Source organism: Lissotriton vulgaris, chromosome 10 (assembly GCF_964263255.1).
Source record: "Lissotriton vulgaris chromosome 10, aLisVul1.2, whole genome shotgun sequence".
Lineage (NCBI taxonomy): Eukaryota > Metazoa > Chordata > Amphibia > Caudata > Salamandridae > Lissotriton > Lissotriton vulgaris.
Window position 1 is genome coordinate 1,090,182,366 of NC_141698.1, and position 17,690 is coordinate 1,090,200,055.

Consider the following 17,690-nt stretch of genomic DNA (forward strand, 5'->3'; position numbering starts at 1 on the left):
GCACACACAAAGAAGCACCCAAAATGGTGGCACACAAGCTAAGCTAAGAAAACTGAATATCATCACACGCATAAATGAATAATGAAAGGAAGAGTACTAACGTAAATGCATAAATGAATACGTCATTAGTTAGACACATTATGCGAACTCATATATGTAAATGTCAGTGGGCGGGGCATCGGAAAATGAAACCTATCACCTGCTTGGACCTGAGGTCCAATCAGTTATTAATCTTTCTCTGAGGGAGGGGCAGGTGCCTATGGAGTGGAAGAAAGCGGTGGTGAATCCCATCCGAAAGAACGCGGCACTTCCATGGACAGACCGTTCTAACCTCCGACCCATCTTCCTCCTGCCATACCTTAGCAAGTTGACCGAGAAACATGTGAACACACATTTGTCTAAATACATCGAGGCAGCGGAGGGTCTAGACTACTCTCAATCTGGGTTTAGACCCAATAACAGCACCAAATCCGCCCTCCTCTTCGTGACCGATAACATCAGGATGTCACTGGATGGAGGGGGCTCTATGATTCTGGTGCTGTTAGATTTATCCGCTGCCTTTGACACAGTGTCACATGAGATTCTTCTCGGTCGTCTGAGGGAGGTGGGTATAGGAGGTGCGGCTCTGTCCTGGTTGGAGAGCTTTCTCTCAGGCCGCTCGCAAGGAGTCAGACTGGGCTCCCTCCATTCCATCTCAAGGGAGCTCACCAAGGGAGCGCCACAAGGCTCACGTCTAAGCCCTACACTCTTTAACGTGTATGTGGCCCCCTTGGCTGACATTGTGAGAACATATGGGTTCACCCCGGTGTCGTACGCTGACGACACCCAGCTTTTGTTCTTTTTTCAGTCCCTCACACCTGCAATAAAAAAATCTTTGGTATGAGGGCAGTATCGAACTGGATGGTCTCAAATTGCCTCCAATGCAACGTAGGCAAAACAGAGGTTATGCTGTTCGGGGAGACCCCCCTCCTATGGTCTCCAGAATGGTGGCCTCTGGACTTAGGGCCAGTACCAAGCCCTAACCAGACTGTAAAGAATCTTGGTGTGCGATTAGATCAGGCACTAGTGCTTAAAGGACATGTTAGTCAGGTTACCGGATCCTGTTTTCGTGTCATTGGACTTTTAAGGCGTGTGTTTCCATTCCTGCCCGACAGCCACAGAAAGACACTTGTCCAGACTCTTGTAGTCAGCAAGCTGGACTATTGTAATGGCCTTCTCCTCTCGGCTAATGAGGAACAACTAAATAGACTACAAGTGGCCCAGAATACCGCGGCTAGACTGGTTCTCAACGCTTTGCCTAGGACTCCCTCACGTCCCCTTTTGAACAAACTCCACTGGCTGCCTGTCCGGCAACGCGTTAAGTTTAAAATCTGTTGCACAATACATAAAAGTCTCTTTGGCTCTGGCCCTAAATATTTGACTGAAAAACTCAACCTCTATTGTCCTGGACGTTCCCTGCGTTCTAGCAATCAATTACTACTTCAGGTCCCCAGGATTAGGAGGATTAGGCAGGGAGGTCGAGCTTTTTCCCATAAAGGCCCCACTCTTTGGAACTCACTCCCTTTTACTTTGAAACAAAATACTAATTTCCAGTCTTTTAGGAAGTCTCTCAAAACATGTTTATTTTCGACTTCCTAATTACTTTACAGATTACAAAACCTGATTGCGCATTTCTAGCAATAGCGCAAGCGCGGAGATACCCCTTCGGGGGTCGAATCCTACGCTATATAAGAATATAAATAAATAAATAAAGGTCAGGGATGCCAGTCTTCTTCTACCTCCAGACTACAGCAAATCTCCTGTTATCATTGGAGTTCACTATCAATATGCGGAAGTCACACCTGACTCCTTCTCCAACTCTTCCCTTTAATCTGATCCATTCTGGACCTTTGATCTTTCAGCCTCAGTCCTGAATTTCAGTGAGTTCGAATCTGAGGCTGCTGGGATTGATGGCGGGCATGCAAGATGGCATATGCAGGTTCTGAAGTCTCAATGGACCCAACATCAAGGGCACTTCTCCAATCACATATAAAAGCTTGGAAGAAACAGCAAAAGACCTGCAGTAGTGGTTACTTGACCACCATTGGGTCAGCGGCAAACCCTCTCATGACCTCACCTAAAACTGATACCGGTGACTGATGTGTCACTTCTGGGTATGGGGCAGCCATTTTGGAGAGTTGGCGATCAGAGGCCTCTGGTTAGTGGCAAAGTCCTGGCTCCATTTCAACTTTCTGAAGCTGAGGGCCTTCTACTTGGCGCTGAAAGCCTTCTTTTGATCTTCACAGGGAGGCTTGTACAGGTGTTCAGGAACAACACCGCCATGTGATACTGCAACAGTTAGGGCAGATTAGGGTCATGTACCCTGTGCAGTGAGGGCTTGTGCCTCTGGAAGTTGCTGAACCACCAAGGAATTTTCCTGGTGATGAACGACCTGGCAGGATCGTTAAATGCCAGGGTAGATAATCTCAGCCATCCTTGGAGAGATGTGAGTGGCAGTTACACATGAAAGTGGCGCCCGGTCTCTTCTGAAAATGGGGAGAACCATAACTTGATCTTTCTGCCACCAATGAGAACTAGCACTGTTAGCACTTCTGCGCATTGGCGTTCACAAGATGTATCTCACTCAGAGACTTATTACGTCTTGAGTGGAACACTGTACTCCTGTATGCCTTTTTGCTGATAGCAGTCCTGCCCAGAGTTCTCACGAAGATCATGAACTGACTAGGTCTAGGTCATTCTCTTGGCTCCGGATCACGCACGGAGAATATGGTATCCAGAAGTCCTGGGCTGCGCCTCCAGGAGGATCTCCGCAGCAGTGCAGAGTTCTACACCCGGGCTTTCACAATCTCCAGATTCATTCATGGACATTGATTGACAACCCTCCAGCGGTAGTTTAGGTCATCTTGGCAGCGAGACATCCCTTGACAAAAAAAGCATATGCCTGTTAGGGCAATTTTATGGTTTGATTTGGCCAACAACATATTGACAACCTCCCCCTTCATAGATCATACCAAAGAATACTGAGTGTAGATGATCAAATCTTTGTGGAGTCCATTTTGCCCACTGGGTCCTGCCAGACTTTCTGATTCCATTCACAGACCCTCCTCCAAATTGGCACTGTTTTGGTATCTATTTAAAAGGTGAGAAATCTGCAACTACGACAGAGCAGACTTCTTCCACATGGCCTGAACCTGTCCCCTCCTAGGGCGGTACTGGGAGCGCATAGAGCAGGAACTTACAGATGTCTTGGGTTGGGAGGTTACACACAATCCGAGGCACACGCTCTTATGGATCGCGGATGGCCTGGACGGATCCAGGAACGATAAATTGTTCTTTAACACTGCTATGATCGTAGCCAAGCGGGGCATAGCTGCAGCCTGGAAGCTTCCCACTCCACCTAGTGTTCGAAGTGGCGCAAGGGGGTGGACTGGTGTGCAACACAAGAGAAACCCTTATACGAAGCACAGGGATGTCTGAATAAGCATCAGAAGGTGTGGGGCAATTGGGTGGGCCAAATCGAATAGATGAACACCCCTCGTTTATTGGTCTGTATCATAGGGGACCCCAAGGGGTCATGCACTGTCATGGTTTGATGTTCAAGCATATGTGGCGCTTCATATCAATGCAGAAATGTACTGTACTGCTGGTTTGTTTACCTTTACTTAAAACCAATAAAATTGTTTATAAAAAAAAAGAAATCTGCAACTAGAAATCTCTCTCAAAAGAACAAGTTGCATACCTGCTATAACGCACTTTCTAGTAGAGACTCTAGCTGCAAATTCGTCACAGACCATCCCATTCTCCCCATTCTGCACATTGGACTCTCGCCATTCTGCCAAGTCTAGGAATCTGCACACTGGTCACATCAATATGCTTTTGGGGTTCCCCGTCTGGAAGTGCGAAGAGTCTCAAAAGCATGTGACGTGGGCATGAGCAAGAGTGACTCTGGTTTAGGCCCGCATGCCATTTGTGGAGCGGAACGGTGTCTTTGCGGAGCTGTGTGGTGCCTCCTGCTCGCGTGCGGAGGTACTGCTGAAACATTTCCTGATCCAGTCTGATGCCTGGGCATATTCAAAGGGTGAGGAATCTACTAGAGCTCTTCTGTACCGGAAAGAGCATTGCCAAAGGTATGTCCTTGCCTTCAATGTTGTTCTCTCCAGGTGATACTGTAACTGTAGATTCCTCCCCGCCTTACTCCCTGTTCTGTGGGGAGTGATCAGGTCCTAAGTTAGTTTGCATGTTGCTAGTACAAATTTAATATTGTTAGGTGGAGTAACCACCAGAAACAGCGATTGTCATTGGAGCAATATTTTCTCTAGCTTATTCACCCAGTTTTATTTCCGCTCACTAAGTAACTAGTCGGTACTCTAGCTTACTAATTTTCCAGGCATTTAGAGTGTATGCATTTTCGTGCTTTCTAATCTTATTCTGTGTTTTGAATTGTCTTTCAGACTTGCGTTTGCTGGAAGAGACGCTCGGCGTGTCCCTGACTCCCCGCTTCGGCCTCCGGGACCTCACCAACTTCTCGGGCTCGTCTGGCAGTGGACATAGCAGAAAGGTCTCCTGTCCGTTATTTTCTGTTGAAAACAAAGGCGCTATCACGGTGGACCCCAGGAAGCGCAGGTGCACCGTCACCGTCAGCTATAAGGAGCCAACCCTCAATGGGTATGTACACCTCATTCTTGCACCTTTCTGGCATTGAAGCAATGGGCTCCCTCATATTTTTAAATTATCCCCTTTTGACCTACTTAATCTAAAGGGCTAACGACTTATTTTGGTATGTCCTGTTCTCCAGTATTTGTGTGTCTTTCATAGATTCACATGCTTGAATAATTCCCTGTCGTCGAAGTGGGAGTCCCACGGTACATAAAATAGTAGTAAAACATATATACATAAAATATATATAAAAAAATATATATATATATTTTATGTATATATTTAAAAAGTATAATTGTTTTTGTTGAAGTACCATAGAACAGCATAGCCCATAGAAAGTATAGAGGGAGAGCTCACATTGGTAACATATCCATGCCATTATAATAGTCCACATTCCAGCCAATCAGGCTGCACCACCCTCTAGAACCTTCTCCTCAGAAGCTCAAGCCCTCAGATTTTCTACCGCACGTCGTGTGAAGGGATTCTCCCTGAGCTCTGCTCAGTTTTCTTTCAACTTCAACCTACAAAACTTCAGGAATATGTCTTCTTCAAAGAAATCTTTATTCAGACCATGTTCTGCCTGTGGAAAACTTTGCCTTTTCTCTGAGGACCCTCATAAAAAATGCATCTACTGTTTTATATCCGGACCATGAGGTGAGGAGTAAATTCTGCAGAACTTTTTCTTCAAAAACTTTGAAAGACAGAGAGGCCCGTCTCCTTCTGAAGGCATTGGACAACCCTGTGTCTGACAGAGAGTGTGTCTTTCCGGCATCCCAAGGCCTCTTTGAAGCGTGGGTGTGAGACCGACATTCTTCTTCTTTTCTTAAAAAGAAGCTTGTGGACACTCAGAAATCGGTCTGCCAGCCTCTATGCCTGCGGGACCTAGTTCTCTGGCGTCGCAGACCCCCGCTTTACCCTCGTCCTCAAACGAGTGCCAGCCCGTCGTTGCGCCCGTCGACATCATCCCTACTTTGACGATGACCAGCACTCTTTCGACGACGACATCTTCCACCTTGTCGACGATGGTCCAGGGGGTCCGGCCTATCTTGTCGACTATTAAAATCTCGTCGACTGCCCATTCTAAACGGCATTCGTCGACAAAGGCTCCGTCGGCGCGTCAATCATCGTCGACACTACCCCCTTCGTCGACGACCGGCTTGTCGTCGTGTACCTCGTCGACGGTAGCCTCGCCGACATTGGCTCAGTCGGCGGCTTCGGTGGCGGCTGCAACCTCATCGTCGACGATAGTGTCAACATCGACGATGGTCTCGGCTTCGTCGACGGCAGTCATCTCATCGTTGATGCCAATTTCCTCATCGGCGAAGGCCTCAATGTCCACTTCGACGACGAGTTAGTCGACGGGACCGTCGACAGCACATTTTTCCTTAGCGACTGCAACCACCTTCACAGTGGTAATGGCTACCATGAGGAAACGTCCCGCTCCACTGGTTTTGAGCCCTTTACAACATCCAGCGGGTCCACCTTCTCAACTATTTGAATCTGCAGGTGAGGATTCCTTTGAGGATTCGTATGCTGATGACACCTTTCGTGCTGCGAACAGCCCATCAGAGCTGCATATCCAATATCAGGACTATGATGACGATGATCGGGAGTCGCATATCTCTATTGCAGATACCGATCAACATGATGACCAAGGTGTTCCTATGGCTCAATTACCATTATCATTGATTATGAATCTTCAACACATGCTGGACGACTATAATCGTCGTTTTCCACCTTCTTCGCAGGCCTCTCCACCGCCACCTTCTATGCCGGCGTCACTTCCGGCTGTACGGCATGGTCCCCAGTTCACCATGTCACAGTTCATGATGATGACTATCAGGATAATAACAATACAGACCAGGATGATGACGCTACCATGACAGATTGGGACAATTACCAGACTCAGACTCCGTCCCCTCCTCCTGCTTCACCTCTGGCATCTCCTCCAGTAGATATAGGTTTTCACCTTTTGATGGGACGGGCAGCAAAACTTTTCCACTTGCCTTTGGTCACCAGACAAGAGGATTGTTTTCTTTATGATTTTAAAGATCAACCCCTGAAACAAGTACATGCCATTCCTATAATAGACTTCATCTGGCAGGAAGGGCTCAAACTCATTGAACGGCCTAATTCAGTTCCGGCCTTCCTTCCACGTATTGATAAGAAATACAAGGTGCCTACAAATTCACCGGCCTGCCTTGTTTCTCAGCCGAAGCCAGGCTCTGTGATTTCGCAGGCTGCCCAAAAGGGATTGCGTAATCCTGCTTCTCCTTTAACATCTCCGCCTGACCAGGAAGGGCGACGCCTAGATACCATCGGGAAAAAGTTCACCACTATGGCCGCGACTACAGTGAGGGCGGCAAATTCTTTAGCCATCCTCGGACGATACGATCGCCAAATGTGGTCGGTAATCTCAGCCTTGGTCGACCTGATTCCAGAATCCTCTAGTGCGGAAGCCCAAAAGATCCTGCAAGAGGGTGAAAAGATTTTGTCGGAAATTATAGATTGCGCCATCAACATTTCCTCTAAGGGATTCCGACAGCTGGCAGGTGCCGCAATCTTAAGAAGGCAAGGCTGGCTTAAGGCTACCTCCTTTCGACCGGAGGTGCAAGCAAAGATACTAGACATGCCCTTCGATGGGGAGTCCGTCTTCGGCAAGCATGTGGACGATGCCTTGAAGTCCATCAAAAAGGATACGGACACTGCTCGTGCCTTCGGATCTCCAATATCGAAAGTGGCCTTTTCGTGGAGCACGTGGCCGGGGTGCGACATCCACTTTTCGTGGCTCTTCCACTCAATAAAGCTCCTATGGTGACAACAGACAGGGTTACTCCAACCAAAATCCAACCAGACAACATGATTAGAGACCGTATAGGAGAAAGTCCTCTTACAGGGGAGGAACTTCCTCTAAGAAACAATGACTTTCTCAACACCAACACATATCCTACTTTGAAGATTGGAGGTCGAATCTTCCAATACTCTTCCAATTGGTCAAAAATAACATCTGATCGTTTGGTCTTGGATGTGGTTTCAAAAGGCCCCGCTCTCGAATTTATCAAGTTTCCTCCCACCCGCCCTCCAACAGGTCCTCCTCCTGCACACTTGAAGGAACTGTTTGCACAAGTTGCAGTCATGATTCAAAAAGGGGCAGTTGAAGTGGTTCCTCGATTACAACAGGGGATGGGCTTTTATTCCCGCTTTTTTTTTATCAGGAAGAAATCGGAAGAGTGGCGCCCAATATTAGACCACAGGGCCCTCAACAAATACATCAAGTCTCAAAGTTTTCGAATGCTGACATTTTCAGAAATTTTACAGTTCCTGAACCCCAACGAGTTCCTCTCCACAATCGACCTCCAAGATGCCTATTTTCATGTGCCAATCCGTCAGAGGCACCTAAAATATCTCCGCTTCAAAGTAGGAACAAAGCACTTCCAATTCAAGGTTCTGCCTTTTGGCCTTCGTTTCGCTCCAAGGGTCTTCACAAAGATCATGGCTCCAGTTGCGGCTTATCTACGCCTTCAGGGCATACAAATTTACCCCTATGTAGACGATTGCCTGATAAAGGCCCCAACCTTTCTGGCAACAAAGCAACACACTCAGACTTGCCTGTCAGTCGTCAGAAACCTGGGTCTTTCCATCAACCACGAAAAATCGCAAATTCTTCCGCTGCAGGAAAGAGTCTTTCTGGGAGCATTAATAGACACAAATCTAGCAAAGGTGTTTGTGTCAACAGAACGCCAAGCACGCATCTCCAACATGGTGGCTCTTCTACGCTCAAGTAGGTCTGTTTCTGTCCGAACATTGAAATCCTTTCTGGGCATGACATCATCCTGCATTCCGTTGATCCCCAACTGCAGGTTACATATGAGAGTAATTCAAGAAGAATTGGACAAGCAATGAGACAGGTTTCGGGAACGTTCAACGACATGGTCTCACTGACATCTCGCATACAGAGAGCATTGGCTTGGTGGGCTCACCCATCCAAAGTCGCAACAGGGCGCTTATTTCAGGAGGCAGCCCCCACATTCACCCTTACCACAGACGCTTCTTTAGAGGGTTGGGGCGCACATCTCCAAAGACTGTCCATCAACGGCAAGTGTACTGCGGGCTAACGCAGGTGGCACATCAATCGCCTGGAACTCTTGGCCATCTTTCTCGCTCTGAAATCCTTCCATCTACTGGTGGAAGGAGAGTCTCTTTTAGTGCGTACGGACAACACCACCAGTATGCACTACCTCAACAAACAGGGAGGTACGAAATCACTACTGCTCTCCAAACAGGCACATCAGATCTGGGAATGGGCCATACAACATCAAGTCCAATTGACTGCAATTCTCGTGCCGGGCATCTCCAACGCCCTTGCAGACTCCTTCAGCAGATCTGCCACAGGCAACCACGAGTGGGAGCTCCACCAACCGACTCTGGATTATGTCTTCCGCCTGTGGTGCTAGCCGGAGCTTGATCTATTTGCGACTCCACTCAATCGCAAATGCCTACACTACGCAAGTTGGCATCCCCACAAAGGGTCGAGCCGGAATGCATTTTCGATCAACTGGTCGAGAAAATTTGCATACGCTTTTTCGCCGATTCCTCTTGTACCTCGCCTCCTGCACAAGATGAGCACAGCCATGTCACGTCCTGCTAATTGCGCCCAGGTGGCCGCGTTGACCATGGTTCACGGATCTTCTACTTCTTTCCCAGTGCGATCCGATCCCTCTTCGCCCTCTGCCTCACCTTCTCACCATGAACCACGGACGGATCTGCCATCCAAATCCGGCATCTCTCCAGCTTACCGCTTGGAACATGAGCACCTTGAGTTTGCACACCTAAATATTGCACCTGACTGTAGAGAGGTCCTCACTCATTCACGGGCTCCTTCTACCATCAAAACTTATAAATTGAAATGGAAACGCTTTTGTATTTGGTGCCACTCAAAAAACATTGATCCTCTGCTTGCCACCCCTGAGCAAATCCTACCTTTCTTCCTCCTTTTGGCTAAGTCTGGCCTTTCACATTCCACACTGAAGGTCTTCCTGGCTGCACTATCCCGCTTTCGACATGATGGTTCCACATCTCTATATTCCTCTCAGATTATTCGACAGTTCTTTAAAGGCCTGTTCCGAATGTTTCCACCTATCCGGCGTCCTCCACCATCATGGCACTTGAATCTCATCTTGACTCAACTTCTCAAGCCTCCATTCGAACCAATCTACTCAGCGGATTTGAAATTCCTTACTTGGAAAGTTTCCCTCCTACTTGCACTTACGTCCTCCCGGCAGGTGAGCAACATACAAGCTTTTACCATTCAGCCACCTTTGGCTACCTTTTCTTCAGTTTTCAAAGGACACTGTTGTACTACGTACAAACCCTAAGTATATACCAAAGGTTCCATCAGACTTCCACCTTAATGAACCTGTCATACTAAAGACTTTCTTTCCTAACCCTCAGTCTCCCGCCGAGCGTACTTTTCATTCGCTAGACCTGAAGCGATGCCTCAAGTTCTAGATCCTGTTACAGAGAACAAGGGAACCCAAAAGTAGCAATAGGTCTGGGACCTTTGGGAGTGTAATGTTTCAAAAGACAGTGGTCCCAAACTTTAGCAAAAGTATATAAAGTGGAATGAATATAGACCAAAATTGAAATCTATATTTTTACTGTCCAGCCGCACATTCTGCACATTAGGTTTAATAGTATAAATATTTATATATATGGGACAAAAGAGATGACAAAACAATTGCCAAGCGGGACAACGCCTGTGTCCTACTATCACATATGACATACATATAAGGCAAACAGAAAAAGAACACCGCAGTCTGTAAATATTTAAATTTTAACAGACGATGGAAAAAATACACTTTACGTGATCTTGTCAATACAATGTAAAAAATCAAGTGTAAAATGTCGACGCCGTTTCGATCCTTGTTAGTATAGGATCATCATCAGGACTTATAATTAAATGCCTTCAATAATAAATGCCCAAACGTCGTCAACATTTTACACTTGATGATTTTTTACATTGTATTGACAAGATCACGTAAAGTGTATTTTTTCCATCGCCTGTTAAAATTTAAATATTTACAGACTGCGGTGTTCTTTTTCTGTTTGCCTTATATGTATGTCATATGTGATAGTAGGACACAGGCGTTGTGCCTTTACATCAGATCTGTAGGGCCGCAATGTGGTCCAGCAGGCACACGTTTACGAGGCTCTACTGTCTGGAGACGGCTAACGCTACAGACACTGCTGTGGGTCAAGCGGTGCTACGTAATCTCTTCAAATAAAGGTGAGCCTCTGCTTCTTCCCGCCTCCTGTCATAAAAGGTTGTTCTTATGCAAATAATACAATGTTACCAAGATGTATTATTTTTATTGCAATTTTCATTATTGCCTTTTATGATTATTATGGTTATTGTTTACTGCTTTCTATTCTTATTCAAGCATGTGAATCTAAGAAAGATACAAATACTGGAGAAGAACAAAAGTTACTTACCTGTAAACTGTGGTTCTCCGGTATTTGTCTTTCATAGATTCACATGCAACCCACCATTCCTCCCCTCAGAGGCTCTCTTCTCCTCATGCACTCTTGGTCACTCTTGTGCTACGAAAATCTGAGGGCTTGAGCTTGAGGAGAAGGTTCTAGAGGGTGCTGCAGCCTGATTGGCTGGAATGTGGACTATTAAAGCATGTGAACCTATGAAAGACACAAATACTGGAGAACCATAGTTTACAGGTAAGTAACTTTTGTTCTTGTATGTGTTTGTGATTAATGAAACAAATGTTAAATTGCAGTTGATGATAATTCATCTTGTTTCCTGCCTCTGAGTCCTCTGCCCTTTGTTGAGATTAGATAAAATGTCAGCAGTACACATTTTAGCTTGAACCCCTGTCTGGAAGAGTGCAGTGTGACTGACACATTAAAGTCGGACAGGAGGTCAGACTGCGGAGGAGAGAGGGCAAAGCATTCTTATGCCCTGAAATGGATGCTGTATAATTTTTTCTCCGCTTTTTTGGATTGTTTTTATGTTGGTCACACAGATGTAGAAAAATTGCTTCTGCACAAATCAATGTCAATCACTGTTCCATTGATAATGAATACATTAATTCTGATGTTGATTTCTGTAAAACCTTACCCAAAGTATGCACACCTGCAAGACGTGCAAACTCTATTTTAAAAGGCTTTATTAATATGTTATAGCTCTGTTTAAGTGTAGAGTATATGAATGGGTGTTATTGCAGATCTGAACTTTAAGGTGTCATAACAGCAATGCATGTTATGACAATAGATTAGCAACACTTTTACATAGTAGATGGCAAGACATTCCTTGGGTGAAATATAATGGAATCCCTTCTATCCTGCACTAATGCATACATTAGTACCACCAAAAATAGGAGCTTTTTAAACGGCATGCTGCACACATTCCTGCTCATAATTTAGTGTTTTCTAGTTTGCGCCTTCTAAGACAAGCAAGGCCAATTCTTGTTTGTGTTACGTTGCTGTTCTACCAAGAAAACCATAGCCGTTACTACCTCCCGTTACATAGATCAATGACCGCTAGCGCCAAGATATCTTGGCAAACACATGCTTTACAAAACCCTCATTTCATTTCAAACATATAGCGCCACTGTCCCCATGCATCCTTGATGCAGGCTGGTACGGAATAAATGCTGCTTCTGGAATGCCTGAAGCTTAATTGTCTCCGAGAGACCCTTCCTTGGACCTTCAATATTATTTTTTTAACTTTATTTATATTTATGAGAAAAACAAGCCTCATGATTTATAATATAAAAAATGAAAAGAAACGTAAATTCCCTTGCACGCTTGTCTAAGGTTATTGTGTTTCTCTCGAGTACAATAGTATATGAATATATTGGAATTCATTGAAGCCCTGCTAACCTCTAAAACATATGGTTATACCGTGTATACATGTACATTAAATGATCAACACAATCATGCATTGTAACATATAAGTAAATAATAACACCTAATGCATGCTTTGAAGGAGCCCAAAGTCGGAAATAAGGCAAGGCGGTTGTAAGACAATTCCCAAGCGTTCCTTTACCACACACTTTTGTAAACTGCAGGTTTTTTAATGCATACGCCTACTATGGATATACACAGCCGCGGCCCGTGCAGGTAAGAGCAGTGGGACGGGTTTTGGTGGGTGGGGGATGTGGTGATTTCAGCAGACGACCACAAGGGAAAATTAAATAATTAATTCCCCCCCGCCCCACCACTCTTACATTAACAGGCCGCGGCTGCATATACATTCACTCACATCTGAAATTCCTCTAGCCTGCAATCCAGTACTAGGCATACTTTTACCACGTTTACTGTTACAGAAAAAAATCCAGTCACAGTCACCTCCTGATAAAAAATGATACAATAAATCTAAATACGCTATTGTAAACAAAATATATATATTAAAAAATTGTTTTTATGTCAATTACAGGTTTACTTTTTGGGCACAGACTCCCTAAATCCTCTTTTTAAATACCATTAAAACTATATAAACTACTTACTGTATACTCACTAATACAAGCATATATTTTTTTTTTTTTTTTTTTTTTGGTGTAAGAATTTTATTGCACTTTTTGTTCATTACATACAAGACAAATCAAGAATCATCAATAGCTTGCTTGCCTACATCCTCATGGGCCGGCGTTCAGCAACTACTGTCAACAGCAACATTGTGAGATGCACACAGCCCATCAGCCGACATCCAGAGGACCGGCGGCGCCTTGTCAGCTAGAGTCCAGTCGCACAACAGTGCCATGTCCGCTGTTTGATACATCAATAATCTTACTTTTTTCAGTTTTTGTTCCTTTAAACTTACATGTAACTTAACTGTACATTCCCCAACTTGTAGTTCCCTCCCTGCATCCTCCCCCCTGCATCACAGCATCCTCCCTCCAAGGTGCCAGCACTTTACATTCGTTCGTTCTATGTTGTCTCCATCAGAAGACCAATTACACCGCTTCCGATCCTGAATCTGATTGTCCATGCTCGAGTAAATAGTCACGTAGGTACCCCCAGTAGTCTCTGGGCCTAGAGCCAATTGGTAGTTCCTCCTCGTACGTGTTGAGCGTGTCTCGGCAATACACCATGTCTTCAATCCAGCGTTTCACCTCTGGTGCCCTTTTGCTATTCCAATGGATGGACACCCTCCTTTTAGCTAACAGGAGGGCAACAGCACAGAATTTACGCCTCAGGGCTCTCAAATTCGGAGTTATACCCAATAAACAAATTTTTGCTTTGCACGGCATATCAACCCCCAACATTTCATTCAACACCTGCATGACTTGTTCCCAATATCCCGCCACCTTTCTGCAGTGCCATGCTAGATGCATGAAGTCCGCATCTGCTTGTCTACACCGGCAGCAGTTGGAATCTTCCCGCAGGCCATGCTTGTGCAGCCTCTGGGGGGTGTGGTAGACCTGGTGTAAGTACTTGTAATGTATAATTTTCAAATTCCCGTTGGGTGTCAGCATACCCGTAAGCATGCATGCGGAGTCCCATTCTACTTCTGTCAGGGGTTCTGCTAGCCCAGCACTCCATCTGTCCCTGGCCTTGTGTGTATTGTTTCCCACCGCCCCTTGTGTACTCGCGTACAGTTTGGACACCATGTGTGATGCTTTGGGCGTAGTCAAGAGCAGCTGTAGGGGCACCAGGGTTGTTGGCTCCTCTGGGTATGTTGGGTAGTGTTCTCGTATTGCTCGCTGCAGCCTGTAGAAGTTAAAAGTAAACAGCGGAGATGGGTTTACGATGTATTGCAATTTATCTAGTGTCTGGAATTCTCCATCTTTGTACAGGTCCCCTACTGTGTCTATTCCGGCCTGCCTGAGTAGATCCATGCCCACCCTTTCCTGTGTCACCGAGAGGGCTGGATGATGTGCTAGTGGGAGCGCGGGCGCGTACAGTGGCAAGCAACTTGCTTCCTTGCCTAGTAGCCGCCATGCCTCAGTGGTCGCGTTGACTGTGTTAATCACTAATACAAGCATATATGCGTTGTAAAGACTTATGTTGTAAAGACTTGAATGGTAAAAGTGATTCTGATGTAACAAAAAAGAAAAAAATGCGTCATAATTGCATTTTGTGGTTAAAACTTTGTGGTAAAGGCCGTTCCTCAAGGCAAGGCACCTCATCAAGGGAGAAGGCAAGCAAAAGGGAATTATTAAATTGAAATATTCATGGATCCTCCATTTATACGGTCTTTCAGATTGGTGGTTTCAAAGTGGAACATCCCCCGTTGCTTATGGGTGTCGCCTAGGGAGAAATCTCATATCACTCTGTTTTTTTCAGATATTGAAAAAGGGGCAACATCTGTCTATTCTATCTGTGCTCCTAAATAAAGAGTCTGAGCTCCAAATCGGGTTTATTTTGAGTGCAATCTATTGTATGAGACATGATTTCCCTCTTTGATGGGTGGGCATGTCTTCATACATCGTGGAGGCCTAACGCCACAAATGTATTATTAGGGGGCATGACATTCCACTACTTGCATACCTGTTTTGGGGGTGGCACCCAATATCCAGGACCTGCACCATATTGAAATCTACCCACTGACCAGTCTGTTTTATCCTGGATCAGTTTTATCAAAGATATCTGGATCTTTTCTTGGCGCAAGTTTAACACGATGGTGACTTCTTTATTTATACCACATCATCCTTACCTTTCTCTCCTCTTTGCGTAATTGGTTTTTCCTGGTTGCGTAGTCGTGATATTGCCTTGAATAAGATCTATGCTTCATTAGAGGTGTGTCTTTAGCCCAAAGATGCATCTTCTGTATGCAGATGTCAGGCAAATCAACAGAAGTGCTCAGTATATCTTAGGATTCTTTATAGGGAAGTTCAGCCCTTTAACATTCCATGTGATTAATCGCACCATTTTTCTTATCGATCTCTTCCACTCTGTACAATAAAGCCTATATAGTCTACCCTGGTTTGTTATGGTATGTCATGTAAAATGTTTTATAGAGTGCATAATTAATAACAAGGCATCCTGGCACAATGACTACCAGCCCGGAGATTTATTGTTGTGCTTTCTGAATTATTTTCTGAACAAGTATTTACCTTTAGGATCATTGATTTCCAATGCGGCGTAAATTAGGGGGAACGGAGTTCCACATTAAAGATGCTACACAAGGGAAGGATTGTCCTCCTAATCTTAATTTGGAAATCTTGGGGGCAGCTAGGGGGGTCAATAAACCAGCAGTTTTCTGTAGGGCAAGGAACAGTCATCAGGTCCTTGATGAATCAAGACGCTATTCCATAAATAGCTTTGTGATAGATACAGAGATCATTAAATCGGATCCTGTTTTTCAACTGGGAGCTATTTTAGGTCACTGTGGTGTTGAGGGACTGAAATTTTTTGGGGTAATTTTAATATTACCTTGAGTCATGTTTTAGATAATTTGGAGTTTTATTATTGAATATTTCATAAGTGCCATATTGTTACAGTAATCAAGACTTGATTCAAAAATTGTCTGAATTACCCCATGTTTGTGCTGTTCTGCCAGAAGTGATCAAGTATTTCCTCAGACATGGTAATATCAAACAGAAAGACAATGTAAGCTTTGCAGTGTGAGTTCAACTGTTCAGTTTGCTGTCAAATATGAATCCAAATTTGTGAAGTAAGTCAATTGGAGTAGGGTGGGCACCCAACTCTGAGGACCACCATACTTGCGTCTAGATCGAATGGGCTATCTACAGTAAGAACGTCTGCTATTTGTGAGTTGAGCTTCTAGCAGTTCTGTTCCATCCATAAGGCTACTTCCTTCATACACTCAGTAAATTTTTACAGTATTAGGGAGAACTGATGCATATTTTTAGGTGGATCTCTTTTCTGTTTGCCAATGCAGAGCAAGTTCAAGCCCAGATCACCCAGTAGGTTTTGAAGATCAAATAAGGTCAATTGCTGTATAGTAATTGAATGTATCTGTTTAGAAGTTAAACAAACTTTTTGTATCTTCCATTCTTCATTCGTGTTCTGATATTCCCTCGGGCTGGTTGTAGGTTTGTGGCTTCTCATGAGACTTCCTCCGTCTTGTCTAGGAAAGGCTAGAATCTTATGACCTAAAGTCCATCCTTAATAGCAGGACCAAAGGGGAGTGGCTTGTCCGTCTCTCTGAGTTCCTGCCTAATCTCCATGATTGCACATCTTTTGTTAAGAATATTTGCAAGAGGTCCTGGAAAGTTACTGTCTCAAAGCAAATTGATTCACTTTTTCTGGCTTCTTGCAGTATCCGGTCTCCTTTTTTCAGCAGTTTTTCCGGATTCACTCACCCTCTTTGGGCCGTGCCCCCTCTCTCTGACATTGAATATAAAAGCAGGATGCTCCAGGATGAGGTTGCCATTTTCAAATTTGGCCCCAACCTCTTTTTTTGCAGTTGGTTTGAAAGCACTGTTGAGAGTTCTGTGTTGACAGTTGACAACAGAAGAGGATTGAGGAGCCCACATACGTAGGAAAAACAGACAATAAAAATACTGAAGTTTGTATAGCGCACCAGCTACCTCTCCAGGAGGTGTCCCGGCGCTTCGTGAGCAGGGGGGTGGTGTAAGAAGGAGGTAGAGATAAGAAAAAACATTTAATGATTGAAAAGCCACGTCATTAACTGTTTCCTAAAGCACAGCTCTGAACTCTCATTACGAAGATCCAGTGGCAGGGTATTCCACAATTTGGCTGTTTTGACCGAGAACGTTCTACCCCCAAGCCGAGCCCTTGAGAAGCGCGGGACGAGGAGCACAATTTGCGCACTTGAGCTTAGGGACCGTGCCTGCTTATAACGGTGGAGTCTTAGTTTGAGGTAGTCTGGGCACTTGCCCTGAAATGCCTGGTAGGCAAGGGTCAGGGCCTTAAACTCAATTTTGCTTGCCACTGGCAACCAGTGCAGATTCCGCAGGTGCGAAGAGACATGATGTTTAAACGGTATGTGTTTAATCAGTCTCGCAGCCGCATTCTGCACCAGCTGTAATCGCTGAATCTTGTACTCCGGTAGGCCAAGTAAAGGTCGTTGGCATAGTCCAGCCTAGATG

General features: G+C 45.0%; 1 protein-coding gene across 2 annotated transcripts in view; it reads left to right on the forward strand.

Moving 5' to 3' along the window:
• SGO1 (shugoshin 1) overlaps positions 1–17,690 on the forward strand; it is a 211,246-nt gene that overhangs the window by 153,516 nt on the left and 40,040 nt on the right. For both annotated transcript variants that reach the window (XM_086942163.1, XM_086942164.1), the window contains one exon: positions 4,452–4,665. In XM_086942163.1, the coding sequence (XP_086798289.1) occupies positions 4,452–4,665 (214 nt within the window). The remainder of the gene's footprint in view (positions 1–4,451; positions 4,666–17,690) is intronic.